Source organism: Sebastes fasciatus, chromosome 14, assembly GCF_043250625.1.
Source record: "Sebastes fasciatus isolate fSebFas1 chromosome 14, fSebFas1.pri, whole genome shotgun sequence".
NCBI classification, from domain to species: Eukaryota; Metazoa; Chordata; class Actinopteri; order Perciformes; family Sebastidae; genus Sebastes; species Sebastes fasciatus.
In genome coordinates, this window is record NC_133808.1 from 25,300,171 (window position 1) to 25,319,450 (window position 19,280).

At 40.5% G+C, this 19,280-nt stretch overlaps 1 protein-coding gene across 6 annotated transcripts in view; it reads left to right on the top strand.

The window, feature by feature from the left end:
- LOC141781716 (partitioning defective 3 homolog B-like) overlaps positions 1 to 19,280 on the top strand; it is a 242,277-nt gene that overhangs the window by 215,922 nt on the left and 7,075 nt on the right. The window contains exon 25 of one of the 6 annotated variants that reach the window (XM_074657505.1): positions 14,894 to 15,153. The exons of the other annotated variants lie outside the window; for them this stretch is intronic. Within the exon in view, the coding sequence (XP_074513606.1) occupies positions 14,894 to 15,005 (112 nt within the window). The 3' untranslated portion in view covers positions 15,006 to 15,153. Of the gene's footprint in view, positions 1 to 14,893; positions 15,154 to 19,280 lie in introns of those variants that run through there. 6 annotated transcript variants of the gene reach the window in all.

Consider the following 19,280-nt stretch of genomic DNA (forward strand, 5'->3'; position numbering starts at 1 on the left):
CAACACTGCTGACAGAGCTAACAGTGTTAACGTGAAGGGGAACATGTGCGGCCGGCCCAGCTATGTAAACAAAGCACAGAGAAGCTCAGATTACAACACACACAGAGGGAGAGGGACTTCATTCTCTGCTCAGGTAGACATTACTCCTCTATATCTTTACATAGACAATGGTTGTTTGATGATATGTTAATGCTCTTGATATCATATAGAGAACCTTTAAGAGTTGATAGATTTTTTGGTTTTTCATGGAAAATGAACAGTGACAACATAGAAAAGGAAAGAGAGGAGGACACAACAGCTTATGTCTTTTCACTTCAAATCGCCCAAGGTCTCCTCTCACTACCATCTTCTTGAAATTACCTCTCCATCCTCTTCACCTCCCATACTCCACATCTCACCTTCTCTCTGTATTTCACCATTTTCCTATACTTGTCCCCCTCCATCTCTCTTTCTCTCAGTGGTGTTATTATACTGAAAACAAAAGACCCCCGTAGAGAGTCTGTGTCCCTTTACCTCCAGCCATGCCAGAACCAGTTTTTAAACACTGGAGGACATTTGTTGAGGATTAAGACTAGAATTTACATTTGTGTGCCTCAAGTGCAGGCATGAATTAAAGGGACGTATTTTTTTTTTTATTAGATAGTTAAGAGTGTCGAGAGACTGACAGAGAGCTGTATGACGTTCAGCAAACATTTCAAACCTTGGAAGTTGCGGTTAAATGGTTTGTGTCTTAGATCACTTACCAATCTTGTGTTCATTTCTGAGCATGAATGGATGCATGAATATGTATGAAAACAACTTCACTGATTAGTATACCAGTACACACATGTGAATAATGTGCATGGCTGTGTGTGCACCTGTGTGAGTGTGAGTGTGAGTGTGAGACTGGGTCATTCTGAGGTCAGTAGATGGCTATCAGAGTGTGTGTATGGTCAACATTAGCAGGTTGCGCCCCACCATGTGTGCACCATTACTGCCCCATTTACACATTCTCCCTCGCTCTGTCTCTTACACACACACACACACACACATCCTGCACTTCTATTCTTGTGAGGACACTCAATGACATAATGCATTCCCTAGCCCCTTTCCCTAACCTTTACCATCACAAATAAATTCCTTTAAAAACATTTTTTACTTTATTTTAATTGTTACATGCATACATACATGAACTTTGACCACTGCATTTAACCCATGCTCAGCATTAGGAGCAGTGGGCTGCTGTAAGGCGACCAGGGAGCAACTTGGGGTTCAGTATCTCGCTCAAGGACACTTTGACATGCGGACGGGAGGAGCCAGGGATTGAACCGCCAACCTTGTGATTAAAAGTCAACCCGCTCACCGCCCTGGACCACAGCCACCCAACCCTTACCCTAACCTAAACCTAATTCTACCCTGAACCTTAAAAACCAAGTTTGAACCCTCAAACAGGCCTGAGAAGGTCTGTCTGAAGCTGAGAACCGGCCCAAATGTCCTCACTTTCTAAAAAAACTCAAATTCTAGCTATAGCTTTACAAGTACACACAAACACACACACACACACACACACACACACACACACACACACTAGGGCTGAACAATTTTGAAAAAATATTTAATTGTGATTATTTTGACTGATATTGCAATTGCAGTATGATTTGCGATGTTAGAGGGAATGATATTTCTTTACATAATTATTCTCATTTTCATTGAAAAACATATTAAAATGATTATGGTGTGATATTTGCAGGGATTTATACCAAACAAAGATGTTTTCTTAAGTCTGTAGAGATGATGTGTAGGCCAGGACATCTCTACAGCACCACAATATTTAATTTAAAATGGTATTTTGACACATAATTTGGCTTTAACAAATATTGCGCCATCTGCATTTTCTCTTATTTTCTCCAATATTATTATAAAAAATAAAGCCAAAAGAAAGAAAGAAAATACAGAAAAAAAGAAAACCTTTATAACCTTAAAAAAAAAAACGGGAGGGCAGTAACCACCATAGTGACAAATCATATCATAAACTATTCCCATGTATGTGAGTTTCAAAGCCCATAGGACTGGACTAAGTCAACCCTGATTAAAAACATGATGTTGATAACAGCGATCGGTTGTTTGAAACACAGCCTTGACCCAATTGCATTAGCTAAACACCCTTACCCATTTGTCCTTGTTATTACTCTTATTGGATTAAAATTAGCCAATCAGAATTGCTGTTCAGGTTTCTGGGAAGGCTGTCACTTCCTCATTATAATGATAATTGGATGGTTGGTAATTACAAAGCAGATGTTGTACTCTGGGTCTTGCACTCTGTCTCCGTGTGTCTCTTTTAGTTGCATTGCTTCATTTATTTCCCTCCTCTCTCTGTCGTTCCTCTTTGCTTCTTTCTCTCCCTCTCAGCCCCTCCTCTTCTCCTTCTCATTCTCTCTGAACTTGGGGTGAAAAGGACATTGTTGAATATTGTTTCACTCTGCCGAGGGGGGAAATGAAACGGGAATGTTTCTCACTTCTCTTTCTGTCTCTCTATCTCTCTTGAGAAGACCTCCCAACCAGGCCCCAGAGTTTCCCAGACCACTTTACTAACTGCGGCACAATCCAGCCCATTGTCCAGTTGTTTTCCTGTGTCTCTGGACTCATCGAGTCTCTGCTTGTTTGTTAGCCACGAAGAAAGACCCTGCCTCTCATAGACCGCCTCCCCCCCCTTCTCTCTTTTTCTCTCTTGACCCCATCTTGTTCCTAGCTTCTAGTGTTTCTGATGTGTTCACCCGTCGCTGCTTTAAAGAATTCTGCTCACAGCTTTGATCTTGATCGTGGACTCTAAAAAGTTGGGTTACAACCCGTAATGTGTTGCAGAGCCATAGGGTCCACTGCTTGACAAGAGTATGATATGCTTTCATATGTCTGGACCCCGGGGTGAGGGAGGAAGTTTTCCTTTCAGGTCCCAGCCGGTGAATGTTTAACAGGTTTTTGGGGCACGCTGGAGTTGAGCGGATGTTAAGTGATACTGTGCTCATGTGGAGTGAAGGAGGTGTGCTACGAGTTGTGAAATGTACACGGATACACCTTTTTGCGTTGTGGCAGAATACAGGCTGTTGTCACACACCGCTCGTAGCTATACCTACCAACCTTCACATCCCGCGTGAAACCAGAAGTAACTTTCGTGCTTATGTAACGCCACTTCCGAAGTTATTTTAATTCAAACGTTGACTTATTTGTCACGTAACTTCCGTACTTAAATAACGCCACTTCTGTAGTTATTTTAACCCAAACCACGATTTTTTTTTTTTTAAACCTAACCAAGTTGTTTCCTGTGAACACAGAGGTTTATTTTGAAAAGACTGTATGCATGTAACTAGGGCTTACCCGAATGCTTTGAAGCTTCAACCATTGCCATGGTACTTGACCTCCAAATCAGCATTCGAATGCAGACATTACCGTGTTGCTGGACGTTTGTAAGAAAACGCAAAAAAAATTAGGAATAACTTTTCGTAAGATATCAGACGAACCGTTACGTACGATACCTTACGGTTCGTTGCAGAATGAACCTTTGGTTGATTATTCATTCTGTGCTTCGAAAATTTTTCTCACATCTTGCTATTTTAAGAGCTGCCGACGGTTTGCCTTCACTTTCTGGCAGTTAACTCATCACCACAAATGTGGGAAACACATCAAGGAATGTTTTATTATTATTTATGTCTGTCTGAAGAACAAGAAGGCGGACCGCGCTTCATACATTTCAACAGTTGCAGCTGTGAAATGTTAACATCTGGCGGCAGCCTAATGACCATCTGTGCTGCTACAAGCGTTTAGTTTTTTTTCAAGAATTCTCAAAGTTCTATTGGCAAATTAAATGATATTTAAATGTGTTTCTGCGTGCATGGAAAGTTCTATCTCCCAATTAAGGCAACATGATGAGTGTGTGCAAAAATTGAGCTCATGTCAAATTCTTTGAACGCACCGAATGGAACGCACCATAAATTGTTATGATGATTTCAAGCCGGTGGAACAGGAAGCAGCTCATATTACTGCAACAGGCAGAGGTTTGACATTCAAATAAAGCAGTGAGGCTGCAGTGGTCAAGTTAGTGAATAGATTTACACGTTTACCTGCAGCTCCGGATGTCCTACATTCACTACTAAAGTTGCAAATACACGTAATGTTTTCAATGAAACGGTAACACTTTATAATAACCATCATTTATAAATGGTAAATTGATAGTTAATTAAACTTAGTTAATACTTATTTTACTGTTAACAAACAATGAAATTATAATTAATAATGTTTACTAATTATTAGTAATGCTATTTTAACAGTTTATTGTTGCACACATTATAACATTTGATATACTATGTTGTAAGTATTTATTAATGATCACGGAATTATTTGGAAACCTTTAAGAAATTGATTGTAAAACGTCTTTAAACTTTCCACATATACCACTTTGTAATGGTTAATAATTGGTTTGTAAAAGGTTTATAAACATTATTTAAATGGCTATTATAAAGTTGCAACTTGTTAAAAGGCAAATAAATACTTTGTAAAGCATCTATAAACAATATTAGGTAGATCGTTAATACTTTATCAATGGTTATTAATTGGTTTCTGGTCCATCTATCTATGTAATTTTTATATATGTTTTAAAAAGAAATTCTTAAAAGTTTACAAATCATTTGGTAATCACTAACGCATACTTAATATATTATATAAAATGTTATATTGTGTGCAACAATAAACCTAATAGATAATGTACTAACGTAATAAAAATGTAATTGTTATCATCTCTTATCAGCTATGATACAATATAATTTATAAATGATAATGATAAAATGACAAATAATAGCATTACTAATAATTAGTAAACATTAATAATTATTTAGTTGTTTGATAACAGTTAAAAAAAATATTAACTAAGTTTAATTAACTATCAACTTACCATTTATAAATGATGGTTATTATAAAGTGTTAACAATGAAACTTAATTGAATGAGATTTAACATAAGTCTGTTTGTAAGTCTAAAAGTTTGTTTGTGCACAGGTATAGTGCAAGCCATAACTTTTCGTAAGACACCACACAAACACTGAGCTGTTTGTGCATATGACTGTCTGTGTGTGAGTGTCTGCGTCCCTCCTTCAAAGTCCTTTCATATGAATCCATGACCATATTTTTTTTTTTTACAATCCCCTATCTCCCCGTTACAAGCACTATTTCAAAACTCCTCTTCATGCACCAAATTAGTGGCTATTGAGGGATCGTAATTCTGTCAGCAATTTGTATCCAGTGGTCATGCACAGAACAAAATGTCCCCAGCCTGAAACATTTACATCTTGCTGAGAGGGGACCTTATTGGCTCAAGATGTGAAATAATGGAGGCTATTTGTATGGGATATGGTATTATCAGTAATGGCTTTCATGATGTTTCAGGAAGTCGCCCACTACACTGCCTGTAAGTGGTTATGTATGATACTGCCATAACTGAATGTCATCTTTAGTTTGAAGAATTTCACCTAGTATAGATGGACATGGCCCATTCATGTACTTACAAGGTGCAGCCAATTCATTGCCAGTGTGATGAATCTGTCTTTATGGCTGCTGCACATTCCAATGTCTAAAAGTTGATATTGCCAGCCACTTAGTTTGCACCATTTAACATGACATATGGCTTCATTTGAAGTTGCCATTTTCTAGAGGTCCCCGCCTGGGACAAGGTTATCGTTTCCTCTGATATTAGAGCTTGTGAACATGTGTAGTGTCTAGAGGTGCAGTCAAAAGTAACACCTGTGAATATTTCCTTCACAAAACATGTAACATTGATGTAATAATTGGGATTTACACACATTTTATTATGTCTTTACTTGCAGATTTTCTTCAGTCTTGTAGGACAGCTTTGTCTTTATTGTATTTAAAAGTAAGATTGAAATCTAGTAACAGGAATCTTTTTATTTACATTATTTAATTGCATATTAGAGAGACATGTTCCTCTCGGAAAGAGAGATAACTTGTTGCTCTGTGTACTCAACCGTAAGGCAAAAACGTGTTGGGAGCTCTTGGAAAATGGGGAATTTTAAAACAAGTAGGAAATGAGGAAGGAAATATTAAAAAGCCTCTATTATAGTGGCTAAATCATTAAAAATGTCAACATGTTTCGACTATGCAAGGTCTTTGTCGGGGCATTTTCCTCTCATTGGTATTTTCTTCTGGTATCGTCTCTAATCTAGAGATAATATAGACAAATCCGGCGACTGCTTTGTGTGTTTGACCATCCAGCGGCGTAGTCATAGTGACTCACTGTCTGCCAACAGTATGAACCGGTGACTTTAAGCCGAATGTGTCCGTGGTTGTTTGTAGAAATTTATGTAAATGGTTGGTGCAGGTAATAGTATGTATTTAAAATTGATTAAAGTCAAATTGAAGGGTTTTACGAGGACACAGCTGCCGTCACTACGAGCAACCCTGACGCATTTGGCTGAGAGTCAGTTAATGTTAACGTGGTCAGCAGACACTTTATACGTGTACTGTCTGTGATGCCGACCGCATGATGTTTACATTGTGGTCATTACTGTATTGCCCCTAGTTAGAGCAACTAATGCTATATTACACAATAACTCCACAGTTTAGTTAATTTAATTTATTCTGTGGAGCCACCGCAGCCCCTAGACAGCGTCTCAGCTCACTAATGTCGTTAGCTAATATTAACTGAGCAGTGTTAATTTAGCTCAGTCTTTTTTCAGCCACGGACTCCTTACAAGATAGAGAATATACTGAGGACCCGCTTTGGAATAATGTGACTTAATAACCTATTTTTTATGCTTCTATAGTTCGGCTATGTGAAAGAACAACACAAAAGACATGTACTAGAAAGTCATTAGACATATATTAAACATATAAGCAGATTCTAAGAGTTATAGATATGTTAGATTATGAACTATCACACTGTGGATTTAAAAAAATAATATATTATTTGTAGAACTATGAAGCCTTTTGTAAAAAAAAAAATATATATATATGTTATGATGATTTAAATGAATGAGTCTGAAAACTTTTCACGTACCCCCTGGCAGAGTGCCACGGTCCCCTGGGGGTACCCGGACCCCACTTTGAGAATCACTAACATAGCTGACGTTCCTGGTTTCACCATGTTAGCCTAGGCAGCTGAGAAAAGTAACGTTACATAGAAAGTAAAGGTAAAAGTAGAAAATTGTACATTTCTTAGGACAGCTCTCATTCAAATGCATGCATATTGTAATGAGACGCCACCGCAGTAATGGCAATTTACTCCCGGTACTTCTCCAGATTTGTGTATAGTTAGATCACAGAGATATAGTTAGATTATAGATCACAACTTCAAGATTCTGTGTGCAGACTTGGTTGCGTGTGGAGTTGAAGTGTAACCGGCGAGGTGAGAGAGTGAGTTCAGCGGAAAAGGAGCTGCAATGACGTGAACAAAAAGGTCTTGAAGGACATTCAGCCTCGTGACGCATGTTTCTCAGTGTGTTGATCCATCAGCTCATCTCTCATTTGACATGTTGATCAGAATTTATATTTTTGAGGAGCTTCCTAGCAGTACACGATTTTTGGCTGTAGCTTCATCGCTCAGTTTCCAAATGGCATGGCCGTATTATGATGGGATGCGAAACACCACTCCAAATCCCCATTGTTCTGCCCTCTCTGTGTTTCCGAGGCAACGGTCTCCTACCATCTGGAAGGCCCTCATCCCTCAGTTCCTCTCACTTTCCTCTAATGGGTTTCTCCTCTGTCCTTCTCCCATCTAATTTCCTTTTTCTTTCAGTACTGTTTCTCTTTTTTATTCTCTGACATCTTTTTTTTTGTACTTTTTTTGTGCTCTAATTTGATTCTCTCTCTCTCTCCTGTTTTCCCCGTTTCTTTTTCTCCTACTTTTCACTTTAAGTACTTACCATATTACCGTATTCTTTCATTTGCTCTCCGCTATCCTCTTTTTACCCTCCGGTGGTCATTTTCATCTCATTCCCTCCTGGCTATGTCTTTTTTTTTCTCTCTCTCTTAACCCTTCAGCTGTGTTCTTTAATACGAATACTCTGTATTATGCACCCTCACACACTCGCAGTCACACACATTCATACCCGGATACACACATGGCATATTTGCAAATGTGTATGCACACACACTAACATACACAGGGGAATGTAATCATGTTAGTTTCCTGGACTGGTCAGTTTGTAATTCATGACATCCAGGTGGATTAATCATATTTGACAGAACTTTATTGACAAAGACAGATAGGAGCCCCTGAAAGGTGTTTAGTTTCATTCAAACGTGAACTGTGTGAGCAAGCATCAGTGTGTGTGTGTGTGTGTGTGTGTGTGTGTGTGTGTGTGTGTGTGTGTGTGTGTGTGTGTTGCTCTAAAGTAGGGCCCATTATTCTCAGCAGATGCTGACCTACAGCATGCCCGTTCTCTGGAGGGCACCACTTGTCTCTCTGCCTTTTTTCTTCTCTTCCTCTCCATTCTCCCTCTCCTCCCTTCCATCACTTTTCTTTGTTGTGCCTCCCTTCTCATTTTCGGCTCCTTTCTTCCTCCTCCCTCTTTCATGTTTTCCTTCTCAGCTTCACAAGACATCCATCTGGGAGGTTCAATCTCTTTTACTAGTTGTAGTCCTATTTGTCATTCCTCTTTCTTCTGCTTTCAAATGTAAAACTCTCACTCGTTTTCCTTCTTCATTTTCCTCCATCTCATCAATTGTCTTCTCCTCATCTTCCCCCTGCATTTTTCACCCATTCTCTTACTTTTGTACTTGACTTTTTTTTTTACTTCTTCTGAACTTAATGCCTTGCATTGTGTGGTCGTTAGCAGAACATAGTTTACATGCCATGGACACTGGTTTGGACCCTCAAATAAAGAGGCAAATTATAAATGTTGTGCATTATATAGTGAATAGGTAGACACAGGCCCAGTTCCAATCCGGCACCTACACCCTCCCTCTCCATGTCAGAGTAAACTCTGTTCATAGTCACACTTACACTTGAGCCCTTCTTTAAGGTGTAGGGTATAAATAGAGACAGCTCGTTCTCATTCCCAGGGCGTCAAATACCAACGCTTTGTCACGGCCGTCCGCGTTCGATACCGACCCTTAAGACACCCTTTAGCTCCGGTATGCGACGTACAAGGTTTTCCATTACCTACAATGTAAACCAACAGTAAACACACAGGGAAAGTGCCGTGATGGTGACTCAGTTTAAAGAGAGAACGAGACACAGATGGAGATGGATGGCTCCAACAACACTTGACTGGCTTGCATCCAGGAGACCGCTGGAGAGACAGCTCACTTTCACTTCACAATCAGCTGTTCGTTCGTGTTCCCTGTTCACAACGTCGAGTCACATTTTCACTGTACAAATGTAATAGTTTTAAGCCCAACCATGTAAGCACGTTTACTGCAACCAAAAAGTGACGCACAGGGGTCTGACACAGCGTCAGTATGTGACGAGTTGGGATTTAAACATGTTGATACAACGGCAAGCTTCGGGATGAAGTTCACGCTCTCCAGCGGCAACAGGAATTGATGTAACTTTTCATAACCATGGTTTCATATCAGCATCTTTGGAAACTGCTTCCATAAGCCTATGGAGAAAAATAAATCTCCCAAGCTTCTTTGGTGGATTTTTTTTTTCGTAAACATCTTGTTGTTTTTAACTCTGATGTTTATGAGCTGCTTAGTTTTTGCAACAGTTCCTGTAGATATACAACACTTTACAATCAAATGAACACATCTACCGTTTTCAAGACTAGACAAGGGTATATTTGATCCTAAGTGCAATGTATTTACTTCAAATTGTTAACGTCTATATGACAACATTAAATGTCTATCTGTACGGAGTGTGTTCCATGACAGATGACCGATGTAGACTCACTGTTGGAGGGTTTTTTAACTTTCACTCCCCGCTAATTGGTTTGGGATGGCACTTAATATGGCAGACAAACAGATTGAAATGGGCCACAGCCTTGTCTTTATCCTTCCTTCCCCCTCCTCTTCCTCCTCTCCTGTCTATCTCAGCCCTCTGCAGTCACACCTCTTTGTCTTCTGTTTACGTCTTATCCTCTTTACATTCATCGCCCTTCTCTCTGTCCTTTTCTCTTTGGTTGTTTCAAGGAATACAGATGAAGATTTTAGTCTTTAGTGGCCTGCTCTTTGTCTGGAAAGTCCTTGTTGGCTGTTTGGTTTGAACACAAATTTACCCCACGCTCTGAAGTCCTCAGTAATTACATTTTTGGCACGTACAAATTAGTATGCAGGTCAAAAAAACAAAAGGATTGCATCTTCATCTTACTTTAACTTAATAAGCCCCAGTGAAATACTGTCTTTATTTCTTGCACACTCTTAACCCTCCATTCAACCTGACTAACCAAGAAAATTTGACTCAATTGTGCTTCATATTCAGGTTATATTTCATGTAGCAGCCTTCTTGTTGACCTGTGTCACTAAACCACAGCAACTCATTCAAAGTGAGGTGTGACATGCCAGGAGCTTCTTCCCACAATTTTCTTCTCTCAGTTCTTTTAACATTTAACCGGTACATAATTGAATACAACTATTAACGTTGTTTTAATAAGAGGTGACATAAATAACCAATACTTCAGAATGAGGTTGCACCAATTTCAGGCTCCACCTTACTGCAGCAAACATTAGCAAGCCTTAACTTAACATGTCATAACTAGCTATAAACTGACCAAAAGCAAGGGGTATGTCATCAGCTGACTTGTTATATTATTATGTGTGCTTACAAGTTACAAAAATACCCCGTTGATGACTGGAAAACCAACTGTGTGGGAGCCAAGGTGCTTTAGATCGCACAATGGCAGCTCTGTCCTGCTCTTTAACTTGGTTTGGGGAAGTTTACACTCCAGCAGCTCCAGTCAAACTTGTGTTAGATAGTGTTACATTTGCCGAATTCATGGCTTTGTCCTACTCAAATTCTCCTCTCTTGTAAAAGTAAATCACGCTGTTTGAACATACAAACATTAAAGCATAAATCTATTAGTGTGTTTTTTCTGTAATAAGCATCCAATCCGAGGGTGATGATAAAACAAGTAACATTGTAATTATATAGAAGATGCTGACTTTCTGGGAAGGTATTTATGTTCCCCAACTCAGTATCCTGTTAATAAGACTTATTAAGGAGACCTTTCAAAGGGTTTTATGTTTCCCTAGGCTAGTTATGTTAAATCACCCACCCTTATAACCTACTGAGGTTTTATTCCTTGAAACCTGCGTACCCAAAATTAGTGGCAAGACAGTCTCCTTGACTTTAGACATTGATATCTCCACAGTGGCTGATTGGATTTTTACCATTGAAGCTGCATTTGAAACGTCCATTTCCCTCCGTTCATTTGCAATTTGAACTGGGAAGATAGCCTTACCAATGCCTTGCAATGAGGACCCTGGAAACACAGGGATCACCCCGACTCTTTGCCTGGGAGTTGCAGCTTTTAGCCTCATTCTTTTAGCGTGATATTGTGTACACAGACAACATATTTGAGACTCTTCAGTTTGTTTTTTTTTTGTTTTGCAACAAATCAGCTGGAAATGTTAAAAAGAGCTTTTAACCAATACACATTTTAACATTAATATTTAACATTAGCATGTTAACATTAACATTAGCCTACATTAGTTGCTTTTGTTTACAAAAAAATAACACAAGCCTAGGGCTTCGTAAATCAACATACTTTTGTGTGCTTTTCGGACACACTGAGTATTTGAGGGCAGTTTTGAACATGTAACTCTGCCCTCCATAACAGGCCTAGTGTAAGATCCTTCTACTGCAGTTGCGGGGTTATCAAGGGTCCGGTCCTCCACCAAATGGTTGTTAACTTTACCAAATGGTAACGAGGGTTTGGATGTTATGTCTATGTATTTGGTATGCCTCCCTAATCCTACTTGATAATACCCTTCCTTAACCTTCGACCCCATCCTCTAAGTGTTTGGTGGGAACTGATGGAGTATCATGTGACTTCAAGGGGTCATGAGTCTAGGGAGGTTTAGGGCTCTCTAACACACACACACACACACACAAGCACCAACACAAACCACATTGACAGCTGAACCAACAGAATACCATCTCTGACATACACACACACATGCCCTCACACACACACAGTATGTAACCACTTAACCATAAGTAGGAAAACAGCTTAGTGTCTTATTGGGCTTCCCCTAATAAAAACTCTCTCCGCTGCTCCAGGCGTCATTCTTAATGACTCAGCTCTGTTCTGTTTAGAGTTTGTTTGTTCACTACACACAGTTAATCCAGTTCCAGATGTCACATACTGTACCTGTGCAGCTTTATAAGGTTTGACTCATGCTGAAAGCTCTCTGCTCCATGCTTTAAAAATCATGGTGAACTGCACATCTGATGCCTCTGAAAACCAGAGATTGATGCTTATATTGTTAAAGTTATATATATATATATTTAGGGCTGTCAAAGGTAACGCGATAGTAGCGCATTAACGTGTCATACTAGCTTGTCGCAAAGGAGGCTAAACAACCACGCTAAATTTTGACGAGGAAAACCTGGCATGGCCATTTTCAAAGGGGTCCCTTGACCTCTGACCTCAAGATATGTGAATGAAAATGGGTTCTATGGGTACCCACGAGTCTCCCCTTTACAGACATGCCCACTTTATGATAATCACATGCAGTTTGGGGCAAGTCATAGTCAAGTCAGTACACTGACACACTGACAGCTGCTGTCGCCTGTTAGGCTTCAGTTTGCCATGTTATGATTTGAGCATATTTTTTAATGCTAAATGCAGTACCTGTGAGGGTTTCTGGAGAATATTTGTTATTGTTTTGTGTTGTTAAATGATTTCCAATAATAAATATATACATACATTTGCATAAAGCAGCATATTTGTCCACTCCCATGTTGATCAGAGTATTAAATACTTGACAAATCTCCCTTTAAGATACATTTTGAACAGATACAAAATATGTGATTAATATTAAATATTTTAATCGACTGACAGCCCTAATATATTTACTCATATTTTGTGCCACCACTATTATACATGGTAGTAAGTACATATGATGTTATGCTCTCATGTTTGTACTTGTGTTCCTGTGTGTGGACACATTGTAGTAAACATAGTAGTAATGAACAATGCGTGACAGAAACTTTATAATTACCTCACAAGATCCTCCCTGAGGATCAGATAATTGGATTTTGAATCACTTTGCAGCATAAATGTGCATATTCATGAGCAACACCTGCTCTTATTGAAACTCACTCAATGCTTAAAGCTGTATAGATTTCATAATGATACCACATAGTGAAAATACAGACATGTCATATTATGTAAGGACATCAGGCATTTGATGATATAACTGACAGTATATTGAACTCGACAGAAAATGGACTAAGCAGTTCAAAACCAATATTAAATGTAATATTCAAAAGCCCCAAGTTGTGACGCAGGTTTCATTTTAATTCCGGCACAATCTTCCTACAAATAGACTCCCTCCCTACCCTTCCTTAGATAGAAGATAAAATATTTCTCCACCCTTCATTATTTCTCACTTAAGCTTTTATTGCCTCGTTGTTTGGACTGTGATGCATCTGTGATTAAAGCTTCATAATGAAGTATCACATTAGGAAGATGGAACTCAGTTAAACTCAGTTCAACTGCGGGGACATTACATCACAGCGGCTCCGTTTTCACCGCGGCTCACCAAATGACATTACGACAGCAGTTGTGGAACAATTTGAGCTATTAATCTGTTTTATTACCACACTGTCAAAATATCGTGACTCTCATTGACAAAGAATCTGACGCCGTTGAATGCAATTTGAATATATGAAGTGTTTTCCCAACCTCGAGCCTAAAATCAGTTTTAAATGGATATGAGCACAAGGTGAGGACTCGGCTCTGTGAAGACTCATAAAGATATAACTGAATTAAAGCTGCAGCAGTTTATCTCCTCTTCTTCCCCCCGCTCACTTTGAATATCACTCTTTACTTCCCCCTCTTCCTTTCTTCCTCACCTCCTATAACCCTCCCCCCTCTCGTCTCAAACTTTTCCCTTTGAGACGGTGTTGTTTGTGCTTAAGTGTTTGGTTTTATTGAGACAATCCATCTGCGGCGCGGCTGTCATCGGCTCTCAGGAGTTTTTTTAATGTGTTGTGTCACAACGCGACGTCTTGTCTCGCTTTCTTAAAGGTATTTGTGTCTCTCTGAGACAGGCTGAGATGATCGATGGTTGTGTATGTGTGTTTCCACTAGTATAACAGCTGTATCCAGCCCGTTTAGAAACAGTAAGTGAAAGTGTGTGTGAGAGAGAGGAGCAGGTGCAGAGGACATATAACAACTCCTTGTTTCCTCCGAAATCCATCAGAAATCTCTTAAATACCCGGGAATTAGAAAGGCTCACATTACTCTCAATTACTGTCAGACCTGCAGAGATATCTTTCCAATTATCCTTTCAGATATCTAACCTATGTGCACTGTCTACGTAACTAACAATATTAAAGAAAGCATCCCTTAACAGTTGAATTTCACTTCAAACTGAGCCCCCGGTGGCTTTTCTGTTCTGCTCGAAACGTTTTCAATTCTTCCGTTTTGCTTTGATTACTCTCTCAATTATGTTAAACTAGTTGTTGCATGTGCCAGGAATCTGTTCTCATTCATTACATCTGTTTCTATCTTTCTCTCTGTCTCTCTCTCTCTCTCACACACATGCAGAAACACACACACACACATAGACCACCAGCCTCCTCATTTGGTCTTAACTCCTCTCCAGCTGTGTGCCAATTTGCCTCCTCCGGAGTACGTGGGGTTTGGGAGGGGGTGATTAGGAGCTAGCACTGTATTTAAGCTAAGGTTTGCAGTGTGTGTGTGTGTGTGTGTGTGTGTGTGTGTGTGTGTGGTGTGCCAGTAATGGGTTCCATCCTCATTACCCCATAATCCCCAGCTGCTGTGCAGTGCTGACTGGGTTCCTGGAGGGAGAATTCCAAACCCTGCCACCGGATTTACAGTGGATTCCCTAAAGATTCCCACTGGATTTCCACCCCATTCCCACTATGGCAACTCTCCGAAGAGTCTAAGGCTGCAACTAATGATTATTTTAGTATTTTTTTTTTTTTGACTAATCGATTAATTCTCTAGTGTGAAAAATGTTAGTGAGTCACATTTCCTCAGCCAAATGTAATGTTTTAAATCTCTTGTTTCGTCTGACCAACAGCCCAAAAGATATCCTATTAAAATTAGATAAAACTGCAAAAGACCACATAATCAACTTATTGTTTCAGCATTTAAACAGTGTTTGGATGCTTCTTTGGCTGGACCGCAGAGGGCCAGCCCTACAAATGCAAAAGTCTGTCACTGAGTGACTGACTGAGTGATGAAATTACACGATTGGTCGGCCGAGAGTTGGATTTCCCTCATTGGCTGTTGCTCTTTCAAAATAAAAGTGCGGGAACAATCCTATGTTTACGTTTTCAGGGGGCATGTGAGCGGTTCCACTCACCAGCAGAGTGCTCCTCTATCGCCACATTTCCACTAGATCCGGTGACGGAGGGCTTCTCAATGCTCTTCATTCATTTCCTACAGAAAACAGGAGAAGCAGTCGCCCACTGCATGTTGTGGCAAGTTGGAGAGGGACTGTATTTGGTGTCCAACACGACACGTCCGGCTCACGAAACTTGGACCAAGCTGTCAAACTAGGCGATCTAGTTCTAAAATGAAACGAGATTCAGCAGTGGCCTCGCCTGTTTCTCTCTTAAAATGTTTTCAGAAGTAGATTTTGGTGGATTGTTTAGACGGAGTAACAGTTTTATGAGCAGTTTATGAGTTAATGTTGTTTCCTGTTTGAATCAGGCTCATTCCACGATAGGGTACGTCACCGCTTGAACGGCCAGTTGAGTGAAGCAGCTTGTCCTCTAGTGTCCTCACCAGACCTGGTGGACATGTACCGCTGGATTTAACATCATAGACCACTGACCACTGACTATTTGTATAACAAATTAGCCACAAATTCACAGACTGACCATACACAGTCCAGCCATATACTCGGTTTTGACAGTCTTCTTTTGCTTTAAATACTTCCAGCTTCATCCAGCACCTGTTAAACCCCAGGGATCCAATAAATGAACAATAGCTTCCACATGTTTTCCCACTTGATTTCCAGTAGATCACTGTTACATTACCAAAAGGCGATGACAGGGGTTTGGAGATAGGGCATCTCAAAGAAATCCAAGCAGGGCACAAGCAACCAATCAGCACAAATTGGTCAGAGCCAAACAAGCTAGTCGAGCAGTTTATAGCTGTAACCACTGAAAGATCACAGAGGTGAAATAAAAAGCTTGGTAATGAGGAAGAATAAAATTTTCCACGTGTCTTTTTAGGTGTCTGATTTGCCAAATTGCCTTTAAAATTACGGACAAAATACTATCCTCTCCTCCTTCTTTGCTCCACATTTCACTGTTATAACATAATGCCTATAGTATATGCACATAACACAAAACAACATGAGGGCTAGTTTGACCGTCTTTTTAGAAGTGGAGGCTGGCATCTTCCATCACCTTTTCTGACACGTATAAACTCACTTTGGCGCTTCACTTCTTTCGCTCTCTCCAGGCTCGATACAATAAAACACACGCCTCATATGCACATCCATGCTCATACGCCACACACACTCACCCAGGAGAATATTCCCACATAGAGAAAGCCACAATACATCGAGTATATTCAATATATCGCCCATCTAAGAAGTGACTGAAAGCCTAAAAATTACAATAAATAAGCATTTTAAACAGTTAATAAAATGGTAAATGGTAAATGGACTTGGACTTATATAGCGCTTTTCTAGTCTTCAGACCACTCAAAGCGCTTTACACTACATGTCAGTATTCACCCATTCACACACACATTCATACACTGATGGCAGAGGCTACTAAGGTGCCAACTTTGCCCATCAGGATTTAATCTAAATACTCATTCACACACCGATGGCTATGCCTCCGGGAGCAATTTGGGGTTAAGTGTCTTGCTCAAGGACACATCGACATGTGACCCGGAGCAGCCGGGGATCGAACCACCGACCTTCCGATTGGTGGACAACCTGCTCTACCCTCTGAGCCACAGCCGCCACAGCCGCCACAGCCGCCAATAGATAAAGCATTTGTTCACAGGAGCTGCTGATGTCTCTTAATTACCTACATTTTAGAGGTGATGTCTTTTTTTCTTCCTGCCTACTGCTCCTTTATTGTATTTCCTTCGCCTCTCTTCTTATCCTTATTTTTCATTTGCATCTCTCCCTCATACCTCCCCCCTACACTTCTCCTTTCCTCCCCTCCGTCCTTCCCTATCTTATCTCTCTCTTTCCTTCTCTGGCCGGCCTTCTTCACCTCCCCGTCACCTCTCCACTGCTCTTATCTCTGCCTTGGTGACATTATCGGTGCCAGGGGCCAAATTCTGAGTGACAGATCGACTGACTGATATGGGCACAGGTTTATACAGGCTCAGAGATAGATAGCAAGCCATGCAGATTAGCTGGCAGGCACACTTGTAGTCATAAACCTCTAAAAGGAGAGCGAGAGAGAGAGAGGCAGTCAGTCAGACACATGGACAGACGGGGCAGCTGGCAGGCTCACGTCTTGGTAGGCTTCTCCAGCAGAAGAGAAGCAGACTAAACGGCTGTGGCTATCAAGAAGGGAGACATTTGAGACATGTAGTTGATACGCAGCGTCGCGTAACCAGAGTGACTTACAATAGCAGAATAAGTCGAAACGCAGAAGACAGATAGGTTGACAGATGAGAGAAGCAGGAATGTAATGTGTGTCTCTCACGGTGGATATGGAGCCAGGAGGGGCAGCAGCAGACATCCCAAACATGACGGGCATGTAGTTAGTTATACACTTTCCACTGCTGACCACCCAAATCGACTCACACAGGCGTCAGCATGGAGACCACCAGCACTCCATGTGTGTGTGTGTGTGTGTGTGTGTGTGCTCTGTGCAAGTATTTATGTACAAATCTGTTTGATTCAGTCTGTCTGTCTCCATGGTTGTGTGTGTGCACATTAACATTATCTCCAGGCAACAGGTCAGCTCTGTGATTGGTCGGAGGCTGCGGAGCCCCACCCACTCAACTATGCATATCGATGCCGAGTGTCATTACTGTATGACACTCAGTGAGAGTAACATGAATCTGCTCTGAACACATTTTAGCACAAGTACATGCTTCAGTACACATTAGTTTTGAAGTATATTAATCCAAACTGTGAATAGAATATAAATGGAATCAAAATAGAGCAGGATGTCTGTCGAGTGCGACAAAATATTTTCACTGGTCACACCGGTGCTGAACGGCCCAGCCCAGACCGGCATCTTCGGCAGAGGTAACTGTAGGTAGACTGTTAAACTTACTAGTATAGATGCGTCCAGGGGACCCACCCTATTTTTTCCCTGATAACACTACATTGTGAACAACAAATCTGTTTTGAAATCAGCAGGACGAGAGCTAGTTAACGGGAGGAGCTATTGATTTAATTATGATGTATTCAGGCGCTACTCAGTAAAGATGAGTATTGGGCTATGGTAAACTTTAACGTTATCATGAAGTGTTCAAATGTGATCTTGTAAAATGTAGTTTTTGGCGAGAAATTTGAATAAAACTGGTATCAAATTGGTATCGAGAATCGTGGAATTTCACTGGTATTGGTATCGACTATTACAACATTGGTAACATGACATCCTTATGTAGGCCTATGGGAACTTCCAAAACGCTTGAAATGTATTATTACGGCTCCAAAAGGAGCAGCGAAAAATGTTGGGTGCACCTAAATGAAAAAGTTAGGCACACCAGTCTAAAACGTTAGGTTGGAGCCCGGGTTTAGGGAAAAAACAGTAGTCTCATGTACCCAAATACTAGATATAGTAGATGGGTAGATTTGTAAATGATGAGAAACAAATGTAGACAGAAAGATAAAATGTAATACCTCATAATGTTAGCTATGTGGACGACACATGTTTGTGTACTTGCTTTCCACTGGGCTCAAGACATCGATATCTATTAACAGGACAGTACTGGATTACCACAGCTGTGTGTGTGTGTGTGTGTGTGTGTGTGTGTGTGTGTGTGTGTGTGTGTGTGTGTGTGTGTGTGTGTGTGTGTGTGTGTGTGTGTGTGTGTTTGTGTGCACGTTAACTGAGCCCTAGCCTACTTAAAACTGTCACATGTCACTTATATTCTGTTGCTATGTGATCTTTGGCCGGGTTGGGCTGTTGGCTGTGTGTGTGTGTGCGCCTCTCCCCTCTCTTCCT